Here is a 20,920-nt window from a genome sequence, read left to right on the forward strand (position 1 = left end):
GGAGGCAGACAGTGGGAGTGATTGGGAAGGGCTGGGTCCCCTTGGGAGTGCAGAAGATGGGAAATGAACGGGAGGGGATGCTGAGGTTCACACATTCAGATGTTCACAGATCCACTCTCAGTCCGGGTCTGGGTTCCTGCAGAGATCTCAGTTCCTTCTCCCCGGACTGATTCCCGTACAGTCTGAAACAGATGGAAGAATAAGATGAAATAAACATATTGCGAAACAGTGTTAGTAACAGGGGACTAGGGTTAATGTTTCAACAACAGTCACAGACAAATATCACCAGAAAACTGATCCGCTGATATTTTATCACATTGAATATTAACACAAACACTCACTGGACCTCCTTCAGACTCGGGAGGGTCAGTATGAGGCGGCGGAGAGCCGGGACTGATCGGTCTGTGAGTGAGTTCCATCCCAGGTTCAGCTCTGTCAGTAATAGGCTTGTACTGAGAGCGGAGACGAGATCCTCGGCACCAGAATCTGTGAGACCGACGTCGCAGAGCCTGAAGATGCGAGAGAGTGAGGGTGAAGGAGACAGAGAGACAGGAGACGGTACAAATCCCCAGTGTTTATCAGTAACACAATTACTGATCACATTAATGTTCCGTATCAGACACCCAGTGACGTGGTGGATGGTCCCATCCTCATCACATTCGACAGGGGTTGTATTGAGAGCATCCTGAGCAGCTGCATCACTGCCTCGTTCGGAAATTGCACCATCTCGGATCACAAGAACCTGCAACGGATAGTGAGGTCAGCCGAGAAGATTATTGGGGTCTCTCTTTACGCCATTACGGACATTTTACAATACACGTTGCACCTGCAAAGCAAACAGCATTATGAAGGACCCCATACACCCCTCATACAATCTCTTCTCCCCCCTGCCGTCTGGGAAAAGGAATCGAAGTATTCGGGCTCTCACGACCAGACTATGTAACAGTTTTTTCCTGCAGGCTATCAGACACTTGAATACCCAGAGCCTGGACTGACACCTTACTGCCCTATTGTCTTATTTTTTATCTATTGCAATGCCTGCACGTTTTGTGCATTTTATGCAGTCCTGGGTAGGTCTGCAATCTAGTGTAGTTTTTTTCTGTGTTTTTTTTTCACATAGTTCAGTGTAGTTTTTGTACTGTTTTATGTCGCATCATGGTCCTGAAAAAAGATGTCTCGTTTTTTACTGTGTACTGTACCAGCTTTTATGATTGAAATGAAAATAAAAAGTGACTTGACTTGACTTGAGTGGTCTTCCAGGACCTCCGCCTTCTGGCGTGGGAGCCTTTGATGGATTATGTTGCTGTCCCAGTCAAAGTGGCTCTGATCAATGGGAGATCTTTATCTAATGAGACTTTTATTCTTAATGACTTTTTCACAGCACAAGGTTTGGATTTCTTACTGGTGACGGAAACCTGGCTAAGCACTGGGGAGCTTGCTCCACTTGTTGAACTTTGTCTAGTTGACTGCAACTTTTTTAGCACGCCTAGTCCTTCCGGACGTGGAGGAGTCTAGCCGCTGTGTTTAAGAAATATTTTAATTGCCGTCCACTGAACTCAGATTATTTCTCCAGCTTTGAGGTGCAATTAATTAATGTGGGCCTGGTCAATCCCCTTTTAAATGCTCTCCTTTATCACTCAATTTGCGGACTTCCTTACAAATATCATGCCCAACTTTGATTGAGTTCTGATTTTTGGTGATCTTACTATTTATGTTTGCCGTCCGGATAAGACTCTCATAAGTGATTTTATGCATCTGGTTGAGTCTTTTAATCTTGCTCTGCTTATCACCAGACCCACTCACAAGCAAGGCCATACACTTGACCTGGTCTTATTATCTGGTTTTCCAATCTGCAATGTGGAAATAATTGATGCTTGTCTGTCAGATCATAGCGCTGTTATGTTTGACACATCTCTCCCTTTTTCCCCTACAAAATCTCATCTTCCTGTATGTTGCTCTTGCTACAGTAACTCTTCGACTGCCAATAGGTTCTCTGAGGCTTTCAAAGCTACTCCTAATACCTGCATTATTGAGGCTTCTCCTCCCCATCTCAGCACTGAGGAACTTACCCCTTTAAATTGAAAAGGCCAAAGACTAAAGGGATGCCCTAAGGAGGGAGTGCAGAAGATCCGAACAAAAGTGGAAATGTGATTAGCTTCAAATTTCCTTTGAAATTTTGAGAAACAGTTTTCACAAATATCAGGAACCAGTAAAGCTGCGAGAGCAAAGTACTTTTCTGACCTGATTTCTAGCAACTCTCATAATCCCAAGGTCTTATTTAGTACCAGAAATTCCGTCATCTGTCCACCCCCAGTATCAGCTTACATGTGTCCCTTGCTAAGTCCAAAGAAATTTTAAAATTCTTCATTAGAAAAGTTGGGGACATTAGAATGAACATTCCCCACACACCCACCCCCTGCTCGTGACCTAGCTGTCTTGCTGGTTTGTTCATCTAAACCGGATTGCTTCCAACCCATTACGCTACTCTCCCTTACAAAGACTGTTTTCTACCATGAAACCTGCAACCTTCCCCCTTGACATTGCTCCTGCTGCCTTCCTCAAGGACCTCTTTGACATAGCCGGTCCCAGCATCCTCTCAGCATTATTAACAGCTCCCTGGCCACTGGTACCATTCAAACCTGCTTCAAGCGTGCTGTGCTACAGCCCCTCTGGAAAAAAAACTAACTCAGACCCTACCTTACCTAGTAACTATAAACCTATTTCTAAGCTTCCATTCCTATCAAAGCTTCTTGAAAAGGTTATTCTCAGTCAATTGCTGCCCTACCTACACAAAAATAACATCTTAAATAGATTAGCTTTCAGTCAGGTTTTAAGGCCTATCATAGCTCAGAGTCTGCCCTGCTGAAAGAGTACAGTGACCTGCTCCTCTCTATCGACTCAGGTGACTCTGCCATTCTAATCCTTCTTGACCTTAGCGCAGAGTTTGATACTATGGATCACACCATTTTAATAGACTGTCTCCAGTATTGGGTTGGCATTGATAGATCTGCCTTGAATTGGTTCATATCTTACCTTAAATCTTCTCTGTCAACACCGGCACATTTTTCTGTCCACCAGCTAGTCTCTCCTGTGGAGTCCCACAAAGTTCCATCCTAGGTCCCATTCTTTTCTCTCTATACATGATTCCCCTCAGTCAAATCATTCAAAAATATTACATTTCTTTCCATTCTTATGCTGACGACATACAGCTTTATCTCTCCCTGAAACCAAAAGATCAGTCAAATCTAGTTAACCTCAGGAACTGTCTTGAGGACATACTGTGTTGGATGGCACAAAACTTCTTACAACTGAATGAAGACAAGTCTGAAGTTGTCCTTTTTGGTCCCTCTGACTCCATCAAAGCGATTACTAGCAGTACTGATAATCTGTCCATCCTTGTCAAACCCCACATTAAAAAAAAAACATTGGTGTGATATTTGATTCCGCCTTTAAGTTTGACAAGCAAGTTAATACAGTGGTAAAAGCCATTTTGCAGCTTGGTACTATTGCCAAAATTAAGCCATTTCTCTCCTTCAAAGATCTTGAGAAAGTCATCCACGCTCTTATATCCTCCCGCTCCCTTTATACTGGGATTAATCAGTCGGTCCTGTCCCGTCTGCAACTGGTCGAGAACACTGCAGCCAGGCTCCTGAAAGTAGCCCGGAGGAGGGACCATATTACTCCAATTCTGGCCTCTCTCGATTGGATGCCAGTACAATTAGAATTGATTTTAAGGTTCTCCTGTTTGTTTATAAAGCCCTATGCGTTGCCCCCCATATTGCGGACCTACTAACCCCTTATTCTAATTCCAGGTCCCTCAGATTGGCTGACTTGAGGCTCCTGGCTGTCCCGTGATCTAAACTTAAGTTCGGGGTGATCATGCCTTTGCTGTTGTAGACCTTAGACTGTGGAACATTCCCCTCCCTGTCAAATCAGCCCGCTCCATTGACTCTTTTAAGTTCAGGCTCAAGACTTACCATTATTCACCAGCATTTGAATCTTTTTTCTGTGGCTGTTTCTTTTTTTTTTAGCTTGTTGCCTAGGCCCATGTGTTGTTTATTTTGTGCCTATAAGCTGGGTGCCTTGTGCATATGTCTATGTTTCTTGTACTTGTGATTTTAGCTACCTGCTCTGATCTGTAAAGCACTTTGGTCAACATGGGTTGTTTTTTTAATTTTTAAATGTGCTTTATAAACAATTTGACTTTGATTTGACTTGACTGTAAACACAATCTCCCACAATCTGGTACTTACACCAGTTTCTGTATTTTACACTCTGGGTTTCTCAGAGCCGTAGACACCAGTTTCACTCCTGAATCTCCCAGTTCATTATTAGTCAGGTCCAGCACCGTCAATGATTGGTTTGTATTGAGAGCGGAGGCGAGATCCTCAGCACCAGAATCTGTGAGACCAACTCTCTGCAGCCTGGAGATGAGAGAGAGTGAAGGTGAAGGACACAGAGAGACAGGAGACGGTACAAATCCCCAGTGTTTATCAGTAACACTAACACTGTTTATCAGTAACACTGTTTATCAGTGATCACATTAATGTTCAGTGTCAGACACCCAGTGACTGTAAGAGTGACAGTACTTACCACAGTTTCTGTATTTTACACTCCGGGTTCCTCAGAGCCGCAGACACCAGTTTCACTCCGGAATCTCCCAGTCCTTTCTCCCCAAGGCTAAACACAAAGAGACAAATTGATGAACAAAGCAATTCAAATCGCGGGTCTGAGGGAATTTCTCTCACTCGGATACTTCAGGAAATATTAAACCCTTCAGTAAATCACTGATCGGAGTTCCCATCACTGTCAATGTCCCTCACTCCCCAGCACCAGGGGATTCACCGAATGTCAGTAATTTAGTCTGTCGTTGTAACCCTGTAAACTCTACATATTCCAGCTCATACCCCGATGGTGAGGAAAATGTTCCTGAGATGTAAGAGAGTCAGAAAGGGCAGGGATGAAGGTTGGGAGAAAGTCCCACAGTGAGGAAGATTTGTGAAAGGGGAAATGTTGATGCGAGACGGTGGAAGAGACCCCACTTGAAGAAAAGGGATAGGAAGACAGAACCTGCAGTAGGGAGGGGATGGGGAAGAGCGGGCCCACAGGAGGAAGGGGATGGGGAAGAGAGGTCCAACAGGAGGAAGGGGATGGGGAAGAGATGTCTCACAGAAGGAAGGGGATGGGGAAGACAGGTCCCTCTGGAGGAAGGGGAATGGGGATGAGAAGTCCCACAGCAGTATACCGATGGAAAAAGATAATTCAACAAGATGAGATGATCCAGAAATAGATTGTACGGGAGGGGTGGGTCTGAAATGAGGCTCACAATCGGGAGCGGAGATGTGCCCATGGGGTCTGGGTATCTGGTATTGAGCACAGTCACACAGGTGGACTGATGGTGATAGTCACACACGGGGAAGGGCAGGGGAGGACAAACTCACAATGGTATTTCTTTCCTTCTCACTGGGACAGTCTGCTGACGGTCTCTTGTCCCTCACCGGGAAGGGGGTGTGAATCTCGAACCCACCTGCTGCAGTCAGTGTCGGTCTGGGTGTCAGTGTCAGTGAGAAGGGACATTGTCAATGGACGTGTCGCAGGCAGTGAGAAACACGGCCATTCCTGTCATTTACTACCATTAAACCAATGACCGTTGTTCACTGATCTGATGAAGTCTCCAACATCCCTTCACAAGAAACCACAGAACCCTCTCGTCCTTGAGGAATTACTGACCAATCCCCTGGGCATTTGTCACAATACTTTACAATCTGATTTACTACAGTTTTACCCAAATCTCTTTACATTGTAACAACACAATGGGACAGTTTCACAGTTCAGAGTGAGAGATGAATCAAGTTACCTCAACTCCTGGCACTTGTGTAGCCTGGGTCCCAGCCGCTGGATTCCTTCACACTGAATGTGGCAGTTCTCCAGTTTGAGGTGTTTTATTGTATCACAGAGTCCGATGGCATGAGACAGGACTGCGCAGTCAATCGGGGTCAATGTCATTCCACTGAATGAAAGTGTTTCCACAGATCTCAGTGCGGCCTCAGCCAGTCCACGATTCTGAGACTCAAACAGGTAGTGCAATGTGTTCAGGAGGCTCCTTTTACCAGCTTCACTCCATGTGTTTCCACTCTGACGTTTTACCTCCTCCTTCACCCAGTCAATCACCCGGCAGGTTGTTTGATGAGGAAATGGACCCAGAAACTCCTCCAGACACCAAACTGTCATTGGGGAGGAGAGACCAGCAACAAAATGGAGAAATATCTCAAATCGCCCATCTGTCGTGCTGTGGACTTCAGTGAGGAATTTCCGGATATCCCCGGGATGTGGATTCAGGAATTGTGCGACTGCAGCTACAAACTCTTGGATGGTGAGATGTGGGAATGTGTACACCACGCTCTGGGCAGAATCCTCTCTCTCCAAAAGCTCCATCAGGAACCCGGACAGGAACTGGGAAGGCTGCAGATTGTACTTGATCAAATCTCCATCTGTAAACACAATCTTCCTCTCGGACACTCCTCTGAAGGCCATCTGACCAACCCTGAGAAACACATCACGGGTGTTCTCAATCTCACGGCCGTGGTTTTTCAGGATGTTGTAAATATAGTAGGAGTACAGTTGGGTGATGGTCTTGGGAACTCGCTGCGGGTCCTTGACTCTTTGTGTGAAGAAGGGGCCCAGTACCAGAGCGAGGATCCAGCAGTAGGAGGGGTTGTAACTCATGGTGTACAGGATCTCGTTCTCCTTCACATGTTTGAAAACAGATGCCGCCACCGTCTGATCTTCAAAATGTCTGATGAAATATTCCTTCCGTTCCTCACCAGAAAATCCCATGATTTCAGCCCAGACACTGATCTTCGCCTTTTCCAATAAGTGTAATTCAGTGGGACGGGTGGTCACCAGCACTGAACATCCTGGTAGTAGCTTGCCCTGGATTAAACTGTACACAATGTCAGACACTTCACACCACAACTCGGGATCTGGGCACTGGTGCTTGGGTTCTGTATCTCTCCGACTGTCGGCAAAATCGATTTTGTGTTTGAATTCATCCAAACCATCAAATATAAACAGCAATCCCTCTGGGTTCTTCCAGATCTCTCTCAGGAATTTCCCAAAGTAAGGATATTGATCCAGAATCAGTTTCCTCAGGTTTATTCGACAGCTAATGGAGTTTAAATCCCGGAACTTGAAACTAAAGACAAGCTGGAACTGCTGGTATATTTTCCCTGTGGTCCAGTCATAAACAATCTTTTGTACCATTGTTGTTTTCCCGATCCCCGGGACTCCGGCCACTGCTGCCGAACTCCCAGATTTGGATTTACTCCAGGAAAAGCTGCTCTGGAATAACTGATCAGTCCGGATTTTTTCCAGCTCTCTGCGGAGATGTTTCTCTCTCCACTCCTCGTGGTCTCTGCCTCTTGCCAGTAGCTCATGTTCAACCAATCTCCGATCTCGAACAGTAGAAATCACCGTGAGCTCAGCGTATCGATCAGCCAGCTTGAAAACCCTGAGCTTCTCCCTCATCAGGATCGTGTTCACTCTCAGTGTTTCAGTTTGTGCCAGCAGAGTCTCCTTGTGTTTCTGTTGAATATCTTCCATGGGAACAGAGAACATAGTCAAAATGGTAAATGGCTCAACTGACAAAGAACTTTATAACAGCATTTCAACATTCAGTGTTTAAGGTTACATGAATTAATTGAATGCTTCCATGGATATTAGGACAGGAAGCAAAATTTTGTTCACAGACACCGGAACTGACAGTGATAGAATGTCCCAGAAAATATTCCATCCTGATAATCTGGTACTAATTACTTGTGAAGGCGAACATTCCCCTGATATCCTATTGCAATCCTGACTGCATTTCCTTTACAAATCATTTCACTATATTTAAAGCATTGTTTGCATCATTAACAGACGATGTTAATGTTGATCTGGTGTGGAAATATGGAGAGCAGGACACTGTGCATTTTGGCAAAGCTGCACACTGGAGAGTCACAGGTGTCCGCTGCTCTTGCATCAAAACTGGAGCAGAATATGCAGGAAATACTCAAGTCAGGCAGCATCCGTGGTGCGAATCACAGAGAAGTTTCCGATCAATAACCCAAATGGAAGTTTTCAGTTTCAGCGACGGAAGAGCAGAGGGAAGATGGAAAGGAATCTCTGTGAGTGGAAGTGACCACAAGTGCCTCAGTGTTTACGTCAAGTTTGTGGGAAAGGATGATGAAGTCTTGGCAACTGGTAGCGTTCAGTCTAGAACTGGGGTGTGAGGTCTCAGTTGACCATGGATGTTGCATCCCAGCTGACTAGATACGCCAGCCAGGACACTACGATATGGAGATCAACATGTTGCCAATGTAGCAAGCTCCCTCTCTCCTTGCATCTGAGGAACACAAAGAAACGGCAGAGACTGATACAGCTTGACACCAGAAAATCGCAGGAGTTGCCAGTCAGCGTTGAATGCAACGTAAGACTACCTTAGGGGCTCCAGCTCCAGGTTTATTCTCAGAGCCTTCCACATGAGTGGGTATAGGCAGTGGAGGTTTGAGATCAGACTTTTCCTTCTTCTGGATGAGCTGCTAACCACGACTGACAAGCCCCATTTTCCCAAAGCGAACAATGTAAGGTGCTAGTGACCCGCCTTTACCCTTTCTCTGGTCGGAAGCAACATCGGGCTTAGTAGCTAAGCTACATGTGAAAGCTTGACTTGGTTGTCAGAGGCTATTTGAGTCGCAGGGCACTGGGAACATTTAGTACTTTGTGGGAGGTTATCCCTACTACCACCCCCAGGTATAACAATCCTAAGCAACCAAGGGGCGCTGCATTATTGACAACAATAAATAGGTAAATTGGTTTATTTTTGTCACATGTAGCGAGGGACAATGGAAAACCTTTCTGCATTTCATCCCATCGGTGCAATTGGGTCGTACGAGTAAAAACAGAACAGAATAGTACAGGTAAACAGTTTTGCAGTTTCTGAGAAAACACAGTGCAGGCAGACAAAAAGGTACAAGGCCAAAGGTTCATTGGCAGATAACATTTGTTTTTGAACTATGCTGCAAAATCTGGGAGTGGGAGTGGGAGTTGGAGAGGGAAAGGGAGACACACACACACAAAAAGTTTGGGCAAACTGCATGGCAGTACTTAGTAACACCCGCTTTGCCAAGTATCACAGTTTGTAAATGCTTTTTGTAGCCAGCTATGAGTCTTTCAAGTCTTGTTGGGGAACACAACTCAAAATCCACAATGCACTACCTCAAGAGGTGCAAGCTGAAAGTTTTGCCATGGACCTCACAGTCCCCCGACCTAAACATCATCGAACATCTGTGGATACACCTCAAAAGAGCAGTGCATGCAAGACGGCCCAATAATCTCACAGAACATGAAGCCTTTTGCAAGGAAGAATGGGCGAAAATCCCACAAACAAGAATTGAAAGACATTTTGCTGGCTACAAAAAGCGTTTACAAGCTGTGATACTTGCCAAAGGGTGTTAGCACCATGCAGGGTGCCCCAAATTTTTCTTAGGGCCGTTTTCCTTTTTTTTGTTAGTTTGAAACTGTAAAAGATGGAAATAAAAGTTTTCTTGCTTAAAATATTGAAGGAATGTGTTATCTTTAACTTTATGCCATTTGGAAATCATGTCAACTTTTACTCGCTTAGCTATTCACAGTAACAGAAATTTTGACCAGGGGTGCCCAAACTTTTGCATGCCACTGTATGTATACATCTAGAGAGACAAAGACTTTCGCAAGTGTAAGGGAGCAGACTTTCGTGTCACTTTTAAACACCAGCTCAAAACATTTATATTGAACCTCACTTAAACTGTCAACATTTTGTCTTTTATTGTGATGCAGTTTGAACGACATTCTCAGGATGAAAAGTGCTTTATAAATAAGTTATTATTAATTATAACTTTTTCTCAGCCTAAACTGGCAAAACCTGCGGCAAGAGCATAGCCAAGCAGATTCATTTCAAAATTGATAGGTACATTCGAACTATTCGAGCATTGTTTGGTATTGTGGCTTTGCAAAGATTTACTTATTTTTTGTTTTGTAGACCTAATAATTGCTTAATACTATAGTGCTCCAGCTGTCGATATTACCATTGGGATAATGAATACCCTGTTCAGGTTCCACAGTTTTCAATTTGCTCTTTTAATTCAGCATGTTTCTGATGTTTTTCACTGACTGAGTTCTGTACGTTATACATGTGTTGAATGGCTATATCTATTAAATATGTTGATTTTCTTGTTTATCCTGCAAAATTATATCCAGGCGGTGATTATGGATTGTCCTATCTGTGATAATGGATTGGTCACAGTATGATTTGTAGGACTCTGACTCTAAATGTGGAGCAGGTTTGTGTGTATGGAATGGTGTGGTGTCGTTTATCAGATTGTATTTTAAAGCAAGATTTTTGTGAACCACCAGCTTCAAGGACAGCTTTAATTCTGCATCCATCGGAACATTGAATGACCACCTACAATGTTATTTTTGATTCTTAATGACAGTAACACTATTTGTAACATCGTGCATCTCCTTACTAATCACTACTCACTTAGATAACCACAATATAATTACGGAAGAGCAGAAAGGACGCCGTTGGGGTATGAAATTATCTACAGAACAACTGATCATAGATTATGATATTACGTGTCTAGTTCAGAAGAATAGCAGAAATCTTTCATATTCTATGATTAATTATCAACTATTTTTGTGAACGATTTTTGCCACTTGATTTTGCCTGATTGTAATCAGATTGTGGTAAACTGCTGAAGGATCCTGTAATATGTTAAATTGTCTGTCATCTCTCTTGGTATTATCTGCATTTATTGTCTTGAGTTTGTTGATCTTTTATTGTGTATTTTTGATAACCCTGTGTCAGCTACATGGTCCTGTATTGCTACAAGGAACCTTTCTGTTTTTAAGCCAAATCTGAGCTAAGCATTCTACAGTTCAGAATGTGGGGATGTCTGCCTTGGAGGTTCATGCTCATCCATTGGATGATTTTTTTTCTTCTATAGTACACGGAGACTACTGCATACTCAATGATTCAGGAACAGTTTCTTCTTAGCCAAGTATTTTCTGAATGGACGTTGAACCCATGGGCAGTGCCACATGAAGCTCTTTTATATCTATGCATATAAGTGTGTGTGTGTGTGAGTGTGTGTGTGTGTGTGTGTGTGTGTGTGTGTGCGTGCGTGCGTGCGTGCGTGCGTGCGTGCGTGCGTGTGTGTGTATGTAAGTAAAAACATGTGTTTGTTCATATTTGTCTTCTCCGTAGTGGACAGACGGTAAGGAAGCTTATCCTGTCTGGTGTTCTTTGTCCAGTGATGTTCCACGGGGCACCACACTGGGATCTGACATTATACACATGTTTTTATTTATAAATTCCCTGAAATAAAATGTTGCTGAAAGGGTCAGTAATTTTGCAGATCATATAATGATTGCTGGTTTTGTGGATAGAGCAGATGACTAGCGAAGGAAATAGTGGGAAATAGATTACTTGCAGATCTGTGAGTGGAAAAGGAATCTGGTGTTTAAACCAGCCAAAAATAAGGTGTTGCAAGTTTTAACGTAAAGACTCAGTGCACTGTTATTGTTAAGACCATTAACAATGTTAGCAGGCAGAGAGATCTTGGGGTCCAAGTTAACAGATCCCCAAAAGTAGATTCAACGGCTAGTATGGAGGGTGTATTTAAAGGGCAGGAAGATTTAAGTTGCAAAGAAGGCATGTCGCTCTGAGTTCAAGAGTTGGAAAGTTGTGCACAAATACATTGGTGACCCCGATGTTCCAGACGGCATCTGGAGCCAGCGACTTTCCAACCAGCCATGACTTCGGGCAACTCATACAGCACAATCTCTCTGAAGCTCCCGACTTTCTGAGACACTCAGCCCTACGTTTTGTTCAAGCAGGCTGAGGCCCAGTTCAATATCCGAGACATTACGGCCGACGCCACGCAGTACTACTATGGAGACAGCGTGCTAGACCAGGAGACGGAAGGCCAGATCATTGACTTCCTACGCTAGCCACCAATGGAGGACAGGTATACTAAGCTTAAGGTGCTCCTGATCCGTATCTTCGGACTCACCCACCGCGAACGGGCCGCGTGGCTCCTACACATGGACTGCACATCATCCGAGCTCATGAATTATACGCTGGCGCTCATGGACGGCCATAAACTGTGCCTTTTATTTAAATAGTTGTTCCTTGAGCAAATGCCAGTGGACATTCACCTCCTCCTCGCTAGGATTTCAGCGACCTACACAGGTTCGAGGCTGAAGCAGATGTCCTTTAGCAGAGCAAGCAACATGGAGTAACCTCCATTGGCCTAGCCACGATGGTGCACCCCAATGCCCAGGCCCCACAACCGAAGCCGCCGAGACCCACGGGGGGAGAAGTTGAAAGTTCAGAGCATTGGTGTTTATATCACCAAAGATGGGGCTCAGGCACGCGCTGCTGCCATCCACCATGTGCTTTGTCGGGAAACTCCGGGGCTAGCCGTCGCTAATGGCTACGACGGCTGGCCACAAAGACATCTTCCTGTACCTCTGGGACCGACACACCGGGCGCCGCTTCCTAGGCCGAAGTCAGCGTACTCCCCCCCTCGAACATGGACACTCATAACGCAGTCCAAGGCCCTGAACTCATCGCTGCAAATGGCACCATTATTTGGACATACAACCCGCAAACTACCTCACTGCATTTCAGGTTCAGCCGTTTCACTTGGACTTTCACATTGGCAGCGGTGTCACAGCCACTACTAGGGGCAGATTTCCTATGAGCCAACTGCCTCCTGGTCGACCTAAAACGCTGAGAATTTCCAGACTTTCCAGCTCGGAAAAGCCAAGCTACCAGTCCTCCACCTGGATTCCGTGACCCTCCATAGTCACCCCGCAGTTCTCCACGGCCGACTCCAAGCACGGCGTGCAGCACCACATCCCCACGCAAGGACCGCCGCTGCACGCCCGAGCTCGCAGGCTCCCACTCGCCAAGGAGGAGTTCCGTAAGATGGAAGAGATGTGAATGGTATGCCACTCAAACAGCCCGTGGGCATTCCCGCTGCACATGGTGCCCAAGTCCACAGGAGGATGGAGGCCCTGCGGAGACTACAGAAGCCTCAACGACGCCACAACTGCCAACAGATACCTGGTACCCCACATCCAGGACTTCACAGTGAACCTGCACGGAGCAACCATCTTCTCGAAAATCGACCTGGTCAGGGAATACCATCAGATCCCAGTGCACCCCGACGACGTGCCCAAGACAGCCCTCATCACCCCGGTCGGCTTGTTCAAATTCCTGAGGATGTCTTTCAGTCTCAAGAGTGCAGCCCAAACTTTTCAAAGGCTAATGGACTCGGTGGGACGCGGCCCGGATTTCGTTTTCACTTACTTGGTCGATACCCTGGTGGTCAGCAGTTCGCACGAGGAGCACACGCACATTTGTGCCAGTTCTGCCAACGCCTGAGTGACCACGGACTGGCAATCAATCCGGCAAAGTGCCAGTTTGGGCTGACGGAGATTGACTTCATATGCCACAGAGTCAACCGACATGGTGCAGTTCCCCTACCGGACATGGTCCAGGTCATCTGCTAGTTTCCCAAGCCCAGCACGGTCAAGAGCCTACAGGAGTTCGTAGGGATGGTCAGCTTTTATCCGCTTCGTGCCAGCGGTGGCACGCATCATGAGACCCTTGTTTCGCCTGATGGCCGGCAAGGCCAAAGAAGTGGCATGGGACATGGAGTCCATGGAGGCGTTCGAGCAGGCCAAGGAGACAGTGGCAAAGGCGGCCCTCCTACTGCACCGAGAGTTAATGTATCCATGACACTCACAGTCGACGCTTCCGACACGGCAGTCAGCGGAGTCCTGGAGCAGCTCGTTGAGGACCAGTGGCGACCACTCACATTCTTCTGCCGGCTCCTACGGCCAACAGAGGTGAAGTACAGCGCTATTGACAGAAATTTGCTAGCGCTCTACCTGGCTGTCTGGCATTTCCAGTATTTCCTCGAGGGAAGGGAGTTCACTGTGTGTACAGACCACAAGCCCCTCACCTTCACACTGGCCAAGGTATTGGACCCATGGTCGGCTCGGCAGCAGAGACACCTGTCCTTTATTTCAGAATTCACCACGGACGTCAGACACATCGCAGGGAAGAACAACGTCATTGCCGACACATTGTCTCGTCCCTGCCCCCACTCAGTAGGCATATCGTCCACTGGAATAGACTACGCAGCACTGGCGGAAGCACAAAGTTTGGACACCGAGATCCCGTCTTCCCGCACCGCCGTTTCAGGGCTCCAGTTGGAGGATATCTCAATCGGCCCGGCAGCGGATCGACTCCTGTGCGACGTGTCTGCCGGCAAACCCCAACCCGTGGTTCCAGAGGCATGGAGGCGCCGGGTGTTCGACACGCTGCACGACCTGGCCCACCCATCCATCCAGGCGTCCATCAAGCTGGTAGCAGACAGATTCGTCTGGCACAGTTTGCGCAAAAAGGTCGGACACTGGGTCAAGTCCTGCGTATACTGCCAGACTGCTGAAGTCCAGCGGCATGTGAAGTCTACCCTCCAGCAGTTCCACCCGACGCACAGGAGGTTCCAACACATCCACGTGGACATCATCAGCCCCCTGCCAGTCTCCTGGGGCACCAGGTATATCTTTACCATGGTAGACAGGTTCACCAGATGGCCAGAAGCCGTACCGCTCGCAGACACGTCCACTGAGTCCTGCACCAGGACTCTCAATGCCAGGTTCAGCCTCCCAACGGACATCACTTCAAACAGAGGGGCGCAGTTCATGTCTGCTTTGTGGGCACCTGGGCACCCAGCTGCATCACACCACAGAGTACCATCCCCAGTCCAACGATTTGGTAGAGCGATTCCACCGGCATCTCAAGTCAGCCCTGATGAGGTGCCTCAGGGGCCCCAAATGGACAACTGGCTTCCCTGGGTCCTACTGGGCATCCACACAGCCCCCAAGGAGGACCTGAACACCTCCTTGGCGGATTTGGTCTACGGTGCCCCCCTGACTGTCCGAGGTGTTTTCGTACCAGAGGCCCGAGGTTCTGAGGAAACTCCAGAAGTAATGCTAACGAGGCTGCAGGACAAGGTAGGAACCCTGGCACCGGTCTCGACCTCCAGGCATGGTCCCACGCCATCCTTCACCCCTAAAGACCTTCGAGACCATAAGACCATAAGACAAAGGATCAGAAGCTGGCCATTCGGCCCATCGAGTCTTCTCCGCCATTTCATCATGTGCTGATTCAATCTCCCGTTTAGTCCCATTCCCCCACCTTCTCACCATAAGAAACTGTGAGTAGGTTTTTATTCGCAGGGGCATGCACAGGTCACCTCTACAGCGGCCATATGAGGGACCCTTCAAGGTGATCCGGCACAACGGAAACACATGTATCGTGGAGATGGGTGGCCGAGAAGAGACTTTTACAGTGGACCGCCTCAAATCGGCGCACTTGGGCATTGAGCAACCAGTGGATGTGTACCTGCACCACGTCGGCGAGTCCGGCCACCCAGGCAAGCCGCACAAACTGGAGGCTCCACTCCCCCGATGGTGGTTTCTGGGGGGGGCAGTGATGTGGCGGCCCACACACGCGGGACTCGAACCGCCATTAGGAGCAGTGGGCAGACACGTGGTAGCGCGTTTGGAACTACCCGCTCGGAGCGGAACTTCTGAGGACACTCTGATGTCACGTCCGCCCCACGGGTCGCAGGGGCCTCTGGAAGAGGAGATTTAAGCGCGTGATTTTGAATCAGTAAAGGCATTTTGAGTCAGCTCTCTCTGCCTCCGTGTGTTTCTTTAGTTGTGTGTTTGCGCACGACTACAATATATTCTTTCCCAAAAAATATGAAGAATAAAAGAACAGAGAGGGTGGGTATCAGACCGGTTGAAAATGATGCCAGATTTGTAGTAATGGGTGAAAAGAAAATGATGGACAAACTCTGTAGAAGACACCAATTGTATGCCAAAATGTCAACGTGAGTGTTGTGCTACTAGGATAAAGAAGGAGCTTTTGAAGCTGAAAGGTCTGAAGATCGAAAAGGCACCTAGACAGGTAGATGCAATGTATCCAAAGCCAAGAGTGAAGGCTTCAGCAGAACCAACAGCTGGATTAATAGAAAAATGCATTGTAGAATATTCAGGCTGCAACAAGAGGTTCTCTGACTTGTTACATTAATCCAGAGATCAGTGAATGATTCATGGAGACATTTAAATCCAGATTCTGCCAAGCCATAGACTAACATTTGAGATGTGGTTTCAACTGTGCATTTCGTCACTCACCCATCAGTTCAGTGGGAAACTCAGATAACCCGTGGGTGATGTTCATGTATTCATGTGGATCAGGACCTGTTTAAATAAAACAAAATTGTTATCAAAACAGAGCTAATATAATCAAAACTGCTTATTTCAATGTATTTTTGTGTTCAGTGCGTGGTTTTAACATACCGAGCTCCTGTATTTCCCTCAGTATTCTGTCCAACTTCGGTAACTCAGTCCTCCATGTCACAAAGGATTCCCACATCGCCCTCCGGGCCCGGGAGCCTTTGCCATTCACCAAACTGAGGAAGAGTCTGGAACTCTCTGTCCGGTTTCCCTTCTCTGTCAGTTCAGTGACTTTCTAGAAATAGGAAACAATGAACTTATTGTGGAGCAGACAGACAAACATGGCAAATGTGCAGGAAAATATCTGTTCATAGTCCCAGTAGCTACAAAACAGATGCAGTCACCAGGCTGTTGTCTCATCCTCCCTGGGTTCAGTCATTAATAGAGAAACGTAACTGAAGGAAATTCAAAATCAATATTGTGTAAGAATAAGGATTTACTGACACCCTGCAGTAGATGCAACATGACTAATTTTCTCGATCCGTCAATGGCAAACGTTATATCCACAAGATGTGACAACAAGAACAGAAGAGAGGGGAGGGAGGGAGGGAGAGAGAGAGAGAGGGGGGGGGGGGGAGAGAGAGAGAGAGAGAGAGAGAGAGAGAGAGAGAGAGAGAGAGAGAGAGAGAGAGAGAGAGAGAGAGAGAGAGAGAGAGAGAGCGCAAAAAATGCGGGAGTCACTAAATCATGACTGAAGGATCATAGTTGGGTGCTTACATCCAAGGATAAATATTTAATCCAAACCGACTTTTGGGTTTAGGTCATTTACACTTCGCAAATGGCTTTGGCTACCAGTCTTCTGTTCCTTGACAAAGATTGAGCTTGTAACAATGCATTTCCTAAAAGCTGTGAATTCTAGCCCAGACGCCGCTGGCGCCTGTGTGATGAATGTGTGAAGTTTGCATGTCGTTTCGAAAACAGCATTATCTATATTTTGTAAATATGAATTGTCCTCTATGTTAGCACGTAAAATATCAAATAAATGTATTGTGGATTTAACTTGGAACAATATATTCCTAAAAGCTATGAATCCCACTCCACAGTCCTGCTGGCATTTGTGGGACATATGTGAAATTAGAAGGTGTGAAGTTTGTAGGTAGCGTCAAAAGAAAACATTGTCTATACTTGTAAATAGGGAATTGTCCTTTGTGTTTAGCAAATAAATATTGAGCCCACATTGGGCCAGCAGACCTTTCCACCGAAAACGTCTCGATTCCTGCTGTACCTTGTTTGGTCGAATAATGAAGCTGCTTTGTATCTACCAGTAACAGTCTGTCCGGTGATTTCATTCACACAACAACAGAAAGGATAGGCAGGTAGGTGGAGCAGTTGGTTTGAATCTGTTGTCAAGAAAAATGAAAAGTCCTTAAAAGAGGTGATATCAGGTTAAATGATGTTGATGTAAGAAATTGCACAGGTAAAGTGACTCCAACAGAAATTATATACAGGTCTCTTAACAGTAACCAAGATGTGGGCTACAAATTACAATAGGAGGCAGAAGAGGCATGTAAAAATCTCAATGTTAAAATAGTGGGGAATTTCAATATGCAGGTAGCTTTTGGAAAATCAGGTTGGTGCTGAATCCCAAATGAGAGAATTTACAGAATGCCTATGAGATGGCTTTTGAGAGAAGCCCATGGTTGAGCCCACTATAGGAAAGGAGTATCTGGATTTGGTGTTGTGTATTGCACCAGATTTGATTAGAGATCTTAATGTAAATAAACCCTTAAGGGGCAGTGATCATCAAATAACAGAACTCACACTGCAGTTTGAGAGGGAGAAGGTAAAGTTAGCGGCATCCGTATTACAGTGGAATAAAGGGATTTCAGAGGCATGAGAGAGGAGCTGGGAAAAATAAATTGGAGGAGGACACTAGCAGCGGCAACAGCAAAGCAGGAATTGATGCAGATTCTGGGAGCGATTCAGAAGGCGCCGGTAGAGGTAGATAATCCCAAAGATGAAAACTTATTCCAGAGGGAGGATGATCAACCGTGGCTGACGAGGAAGTCACTGCATCACAAAAGCAAACGAGAGGGCATAGGACTGGGAAGTTTTTACCAACCAGCAGAAAGCAACTAAAAAGCCGTAAGTAGAGAGTATATGATATATGAAGCAAGCCTAGTTAATAATGTAAAATGGCTCACCAAAAGGTTTTCCTGATATATATGTCCTTTTAGGGCAACCTATTGATTTTTGGGGTCGTAAGATATCAGCTTTGTGCATGGTAGTTCATGTCTACCCAATCTTAAAGTTTTTCCAGGAAGTTACCAGGAACGTTGATGAATGGAAGGAAGTGGGTGTTGTCTGCATGGATTTTAGTACGACATTTGACAAGGAACCACAAAGGAGGGTGGGCAAGAAAGTTCATTTGCTGAGCATTCAAGGTAAAGTGGTAATTTGGATTTGACATTGGCTTTTTGGAAGAAGACAGAGAGTGGTTAAATACTGTTGATTCTCTGACTGGGAGTTTTTAACTCGTGCTGTGCCACAGGAATTGGTGTTGGGTCCGTTGTTGTTTGTCATCTATATCGATGATCTGGCGATGATCTGGATTAAAATGTGGTTAAATGGATCAGCTAATTTGCGGATGATCCCAAGAGTGCAGACATGAGGAAGACTACCAAAGCTTGCAGCGGTATCTAAATCAGCTGAGAAATTGGACGAAAAATGACTTGTGCCATTTAATGCAGTCAAGTGCAGCATGTTGCACTTTGCAAGGGTTCATCTTTTACAGTGACCAGTAGGGCACTGAGGAGTGTGATAGAACAAAGTGATCTTGGAATACAAGTCCATAATTTATTAAAAGTTGCAGCAAAGGTAGACAGATCGGAAAGAGTATTTGGCACACCAGCCTTCATAAATGAAAATATCAAGTACGGAAGATGGGATATGATGTTGAACGTGTATATGAAGTTGGTGAGTCCTAATTTTGAGTATTGTGTGCAGTTCTGGTCACCTATTTATTGGACAGGTGTAAAGAAGTTTGAAAGAGTACTGAGAAAATTTACAGGGATTTTACTGGGACTTGAGGACCTGAGTTATAAGAAAAGATTGAACAGGTTAGGACTTTATGCCTTGAAACACAGAAGATTGAAGGGATATTTGATACAGGTACACAAAATTACGAGGGTTTTGATAGGGTAAATGCAAGCATTTTGCACTGCGGTAAAGAGGTACTACAACAAGAGATCATCAGTAAAGGATGAAAGGTCAAAAGTTCAAGGGGTGCATGAGGGGAAATTTCTTCACTCAGAGGGTGGTGAGAGTGTGGAACGAGCTAGCAGCGCAAGTGGTAGAGAGAAGTCTGGATAGATACATGGATGATAAGGGTATAGACTGCAATGTCCCAGTGCAGGTCAATGGGAATAGGCAGTTTAAGTAGTCCGGCATGGAATAGATGGGCCAAAGGCCTGTTTCTGTGCTGCACTTTTCTGTGACTATGACAAGTCAGACACTCATTGTTTGGGAACTCAGACGGAGACCAAGCCAACCAGGTTTCCCTCCCAAGTGAAGTCAGTTGGCCCAATTTACAATCTGACAGTTTAATATTCATCCTGGATTAATGATTTGAGGTGAATCCTGATAAGATGTGAAATTCATTTTAGACTGAATACCTGTTTAATGGTCCAGATATGCAGCCACTGCTCTTATATCACACGGAAAAATACAGCAGGTGTGAGAGGTAAAGGTGACACTGAACCTGTAGTTCCCAGTGCTCCCCACCTTAACAGCTAAAACCAGATCTGCTGGAAACAAGTCAGAGATCAAAGTCTTCATTGCCATTAGAACTCCTACAAAGTGCAACTTTATCAAGTTTCCTGGTAACTTCCTGGAAAAACTTTAAGATTGGGTAGATATGAACTACCATGCACAAAGCTGATATCTTATGACCCCAAAAATCAATAGGTTGTCCTAAAAGTGCATTTATATCATACAAACCTTTTGGTGAGCTATTTTACATTATTAGCTAGCCTATCTTCATATATCATATTCTCTCTACTTACGGCTTTTTAGTTGCTTTCTGCTGGTTGGGAAAAAATTTGTAGGAGTTTAATATCGTTCACTATTCCCTCCGATACCAGCAGTTCGTTGACAATACACTAAATACACTCACCTCATTTTCTTCTCTACTGAAATGACCCTCCTTTGTCAACATCCAACCGAGTCTTTCAACCTTTTCTTCAATCGCTTGTTTGAGTCTGTCCCTGTAGAACTTTGTCAGCTGGTACAGTCGGTACTCGCCCCCCTCTGCCAGGAGGTCAGAGATTGTAAACTCTGGCTCTGTGAATATAAAAAGAGAATGTAGACACAAACTCAAATATCCCTCGTGTCTACCGCTCTCACCCAACTCAACAAACAAATCAACTCTTGAACCTCAGTGTTCACCTGCTTTCAGCCACTAAAATTGATTTATTCCCAATCCCCAACACTAGATTTAAAACCGACCCAATAATGTTCTGGGCATTAAGTTACCAGAAGGACCACATTTAATGCAAATCAGTCCATCATCTCACCCACT

General features: G+C 45.6%; 1 protein-coding gene across 1 annotated transcript in view; it reads right to left on the reverse strand.

Annotated features, from left to right (window-relative positions):
- Window positions 1-337: 337 nt before the first annotated feature.
- LOC140723936 (NACHT, LRR and PYD domains-containing protein 3-like) overlaps window positions 338-20,920 on the reverse strand; it is a 41,111-nt gene continuing 20,528 nt past the window's right edge. The window contains exons 8-13 of the mRNA XM_073038482.1: window positions 20,516-20,682; window positions 16,465-16,636; window positions 16,300-16,365; window positions 5,858-7,595; window positions 4,594-4,680; window positions 338-509 (exon numbers count right to left, since the gene is read on the reverse strand). Coding sequence (XP_072894583.1) covers window positions 338-509; window positions 4,594-4,680; window positions 5,858-7,595; window positions 16,300-16,365; window positions 16,465-16,636; window positions 20,516-20,682 — 2,402 coding nt within the window. The remainder of the gene's footprint in view (window positions 510-4,593; window positions 4,681-5,857; window positions 7,596-16,299; window positions 16,366-16,464; window positions 16,637-20,515; window positions 20,683-20,920) is intronic.

This window comes from Hemitrygon akajei, unplaced genomic scaffold (genome assembly GCF_048418815.1).
Source record: "Hemitrygon akajei unplaced genomic scaffold, sHemAka1.3 Scf000148, whole genome shotgun sequence".
Taxonomy (NCBI): domain Eukaryota; kingdom Metazoa; phylum Chordata; class Chondrichthyes; order Myliobatiformes; family Dasyatidae; genus Hemitrygon; species Hemitrygon akajei.